At 40.2% G+C, this 2,505-nt stretch overlaps 1 protein-coding gene across 1 annotated transcript; it reads left to right on the top strand.

Annotated features, from left to right (window-relative positions):
* The first annotated feature begins 919 nt into the window (after positions 1-919).
* LOC124787706 (piggyBac transposable element-derived protein 3-like) lies at positions 920-2,505 on the top strand. Its single transcript, XM_047254540.1, has 3 exons — positions 920-991; positions 1,443-1,900; positions 1,968-2,505. Exons 1-3 carry the CDS (start codon positions 920-922, stop codon positions 2,503-2,505), a joined length of 1,068 nt encoding a protein of 355 aa, XP_047110496.1.

Raw genomic sequence — 2,505 nt, 5'->3', positions numbered from 1 at the left:
CTGATGGTGCACCACGTAAGGGGTCCTTCCCCAAAAGGCTCTTACTTCTGTTATGGAGGTCAAACCCTAATGGGGACCATCACATTAAAGGCCGAAACAGTTGAGACTCCTTTTAGTCGCCTCTTACGACAGGCAGGAATACCGCGGGCCTATTCTAACCCCTGAACCCGCATGGGGGAAATGGACACAGGCAGACAGTGATTGTTGGTAATGAGGATCACCCTGTGGCTAAACATGCCTTGGTGCACGGCCAGCACATCTTGGCACAGTGTTACACCGTCCCGGTTATCTGGATACTTCCCACTAACACCAACCTGTCAGAACTCCGGAGATGGGAACTTGCCCTTCAGTATATCCTCTCTTCTCGTTATCCGCCAGGCCTCAACCTCCGCTAATTTCAAGTTGCCGCCACTCGTACCTCAACCTGTCTTTCAACATCATTTTTGCCTCTGTACTTCTGCCTCGACTGACATCTCTGCCCAAACTCTTTGTCTTTAAATATGTCTGCTTGTGTCTGTGTATGTGTGGTTGGATATGGGTGTGTGTGCAAGTGTATACCTGTTCTTTTTTCCCCCTGAGGTAAGTCTTTCCGCTCCCGGGATTGGAATGACTCCTTACCCTCTCCCTTAAAACCCACATCCTTTCGTCTTTCCCTCTCCTTCCCTCTTTCCTGATGAGGCAACAGTTTGTTGTGTCGAATTTTACGATTCCAACAGGATAAAAACATGCCGTGTGAACTTATATTTGAAGAAATACTAGCAGAACTAGAGAACCATCAAGAGAGTGACGATGAAGATGATATATAGAATTGGCGATTATTCCACCCGATGCAGATGTAATAACAGATGAAGAAGACACTGACGAAAATGTACTGTTGTACAAGATGACGCCGGTACTTTAGAGCTCACAACCAGCTGAGATGAAGTTAATGCTACAGTTGTGCATCCAGAAGCCAAGAGAAGGAAAGCGTTGGGAGGTGGAGGAGAAAGTGGTATGTTATCTACAAAAAAATATATATATAAGTGGTATAAATGTCAACCAACGTACACAAACAATAGTGAACCAGGGAAGAGCAACAAACATTATGATGCGGAATGTCTAGCAAATAACACAGTGCCCCAGGTGTTTGAGGATTTTTTTTTTTTTTTCTGAGAAACTAATGGATACTATTATTGAACAAAGCAAAATTTATGCTTGCCAACATAACAGAATAAATTTTCTGTTAACCAAAGAAGAACTAACTGAGTGGTTATCATAAGCTTCCCCACAAGAATAAGTACTGGGAACAGGTTCCTGATGTCGGTGTTCCTTTAGTCTTCAACTCCGGGTCAAGAAATAGGTTTTGGGAAATAAAGAGATTCATTCATCTCAATGACAACTCCAAAATAGACAGAAACGACAAGATGTACAAACTGAGGTTATAATTTGAAATGCTGAAATAGGAATTTGGTAAATTTGGCATATTTCATTCAGAACTCTCAACTGATGAAATAATGGTACATTATTATGGCAAACATTCAGCTAAAATGTTTCTGAGGGGAAAGCCTATCAAATTTGGATATAAAATTTGGTGTCTTACAAGTTCCAATGGATTTCTTTATAATTTTTCACCATACTGTGGCAAGACTGACAACAAACAGGAGCCTTTAGGTGCAAGGGTAATAAATGAACTAACCAGCATGATTCCAGAATCAGAGTATCCGAATTATAAGCTTTTCTTTGACGACTTTTTCACCAGTGTTGACACACTGATCACACTCGGAAAGAGTAAAATGAAAGTTGCAGGAACAATAACAGAGATCCGAACTAATGCATGTCCTTTGATTGCCTCAAAAAGAACGGCAAAAGGAAGGAACGAGGATTCTATGACTACATATTTGACAAAGAGAATGAAGTTCTGGTTGTGAAATGGAGTGACAACAAACCAGTATGTGTAGTGACAAATAACAGTACTATTATTCCTCGAGTTCTACTAAAAGATACTCACGGGCAAAGAAAAAGGAAATATCTGTTACACTGCCACATATCATTGAAGAATACAATGCCCATATGGGTGGCATATATCTACTGGACAAGCAGATATCACTTTATAGGACGAGGATAAGGTCAAAGAAATGGTGGTGGCCATTATTCACACAGATGATATATATCTGCGTAGTAAACACATGGCGTGCATACCAAATTGCTAACTCTAATGAGAAGCTCTTACTTTTGGATGTCCCACAGAGAATAGTGATGTTTTTTCTATCAAAGAAAAAAGGATCAGTACCAAAACAAAGAGGACCACAAGGAAGCAAATTGATGGGAGGACGGGTGAGCACAGATGTACGACTAGATCCAGGAAATCATTTCTTTGTGCCAAGTAAAACACAGAAGAGATGTGCTTACTGCAAGAAAAAAACAAGAAAAATTTGTGATAGGTGCAATGTTGGTGTACATGACAACTGTTTTGCTTCATTTCATACTGAATATACATTCCATAATATTAAAATATTCTTTATTTAA

The sequence above is a fragment of the Schistocerca piceifrons genome, chromosome 3 (assembly GCF_021461385.2).
Source record: "Schistocerca piceifrons isolate TAMUIC-IGC-003096 chromosome 3, iqSchPice1.1, whole genome shotgun sequence".
NCBI classification, from domain to species: domain Eukaryota; kingdom Metazoa; phylum Arthropoda; class Insecta; order Orthoptera; family Acrididae; genus Schistocerca; species Schistocerca piceifrons.
Note: the sequence above shows the minus strand (reverse complement) of the source record. Positions and strands in the feature narration are given on the sequence as shown.

Excerpts from the sequence above, each read along its gene's own strand:
- LOC124787706 (XM_047254540.1), top strand. The coding sequence starts at position 920 with ATGAAGTTAATGCTACAGTTGTGCATCCAGAAGCCAAGAGAAGGAAAG. Across the intron at positions 992-1,442 it reads GGGAGGTGGAGGAGAAAGTG|GAATTTGGTAAATTTGGCAT; the intron begins GTATGTTATCTA and ends ATGCTGAAATAG. Across the intron at positions 1,901-1,967 it reads ACAAAGAGAATGAAGTTCTG|TTCTACTAAAAGATACTCAC; the intron begins GTTGTGAAATGG and ends TTATTCCTCGAG.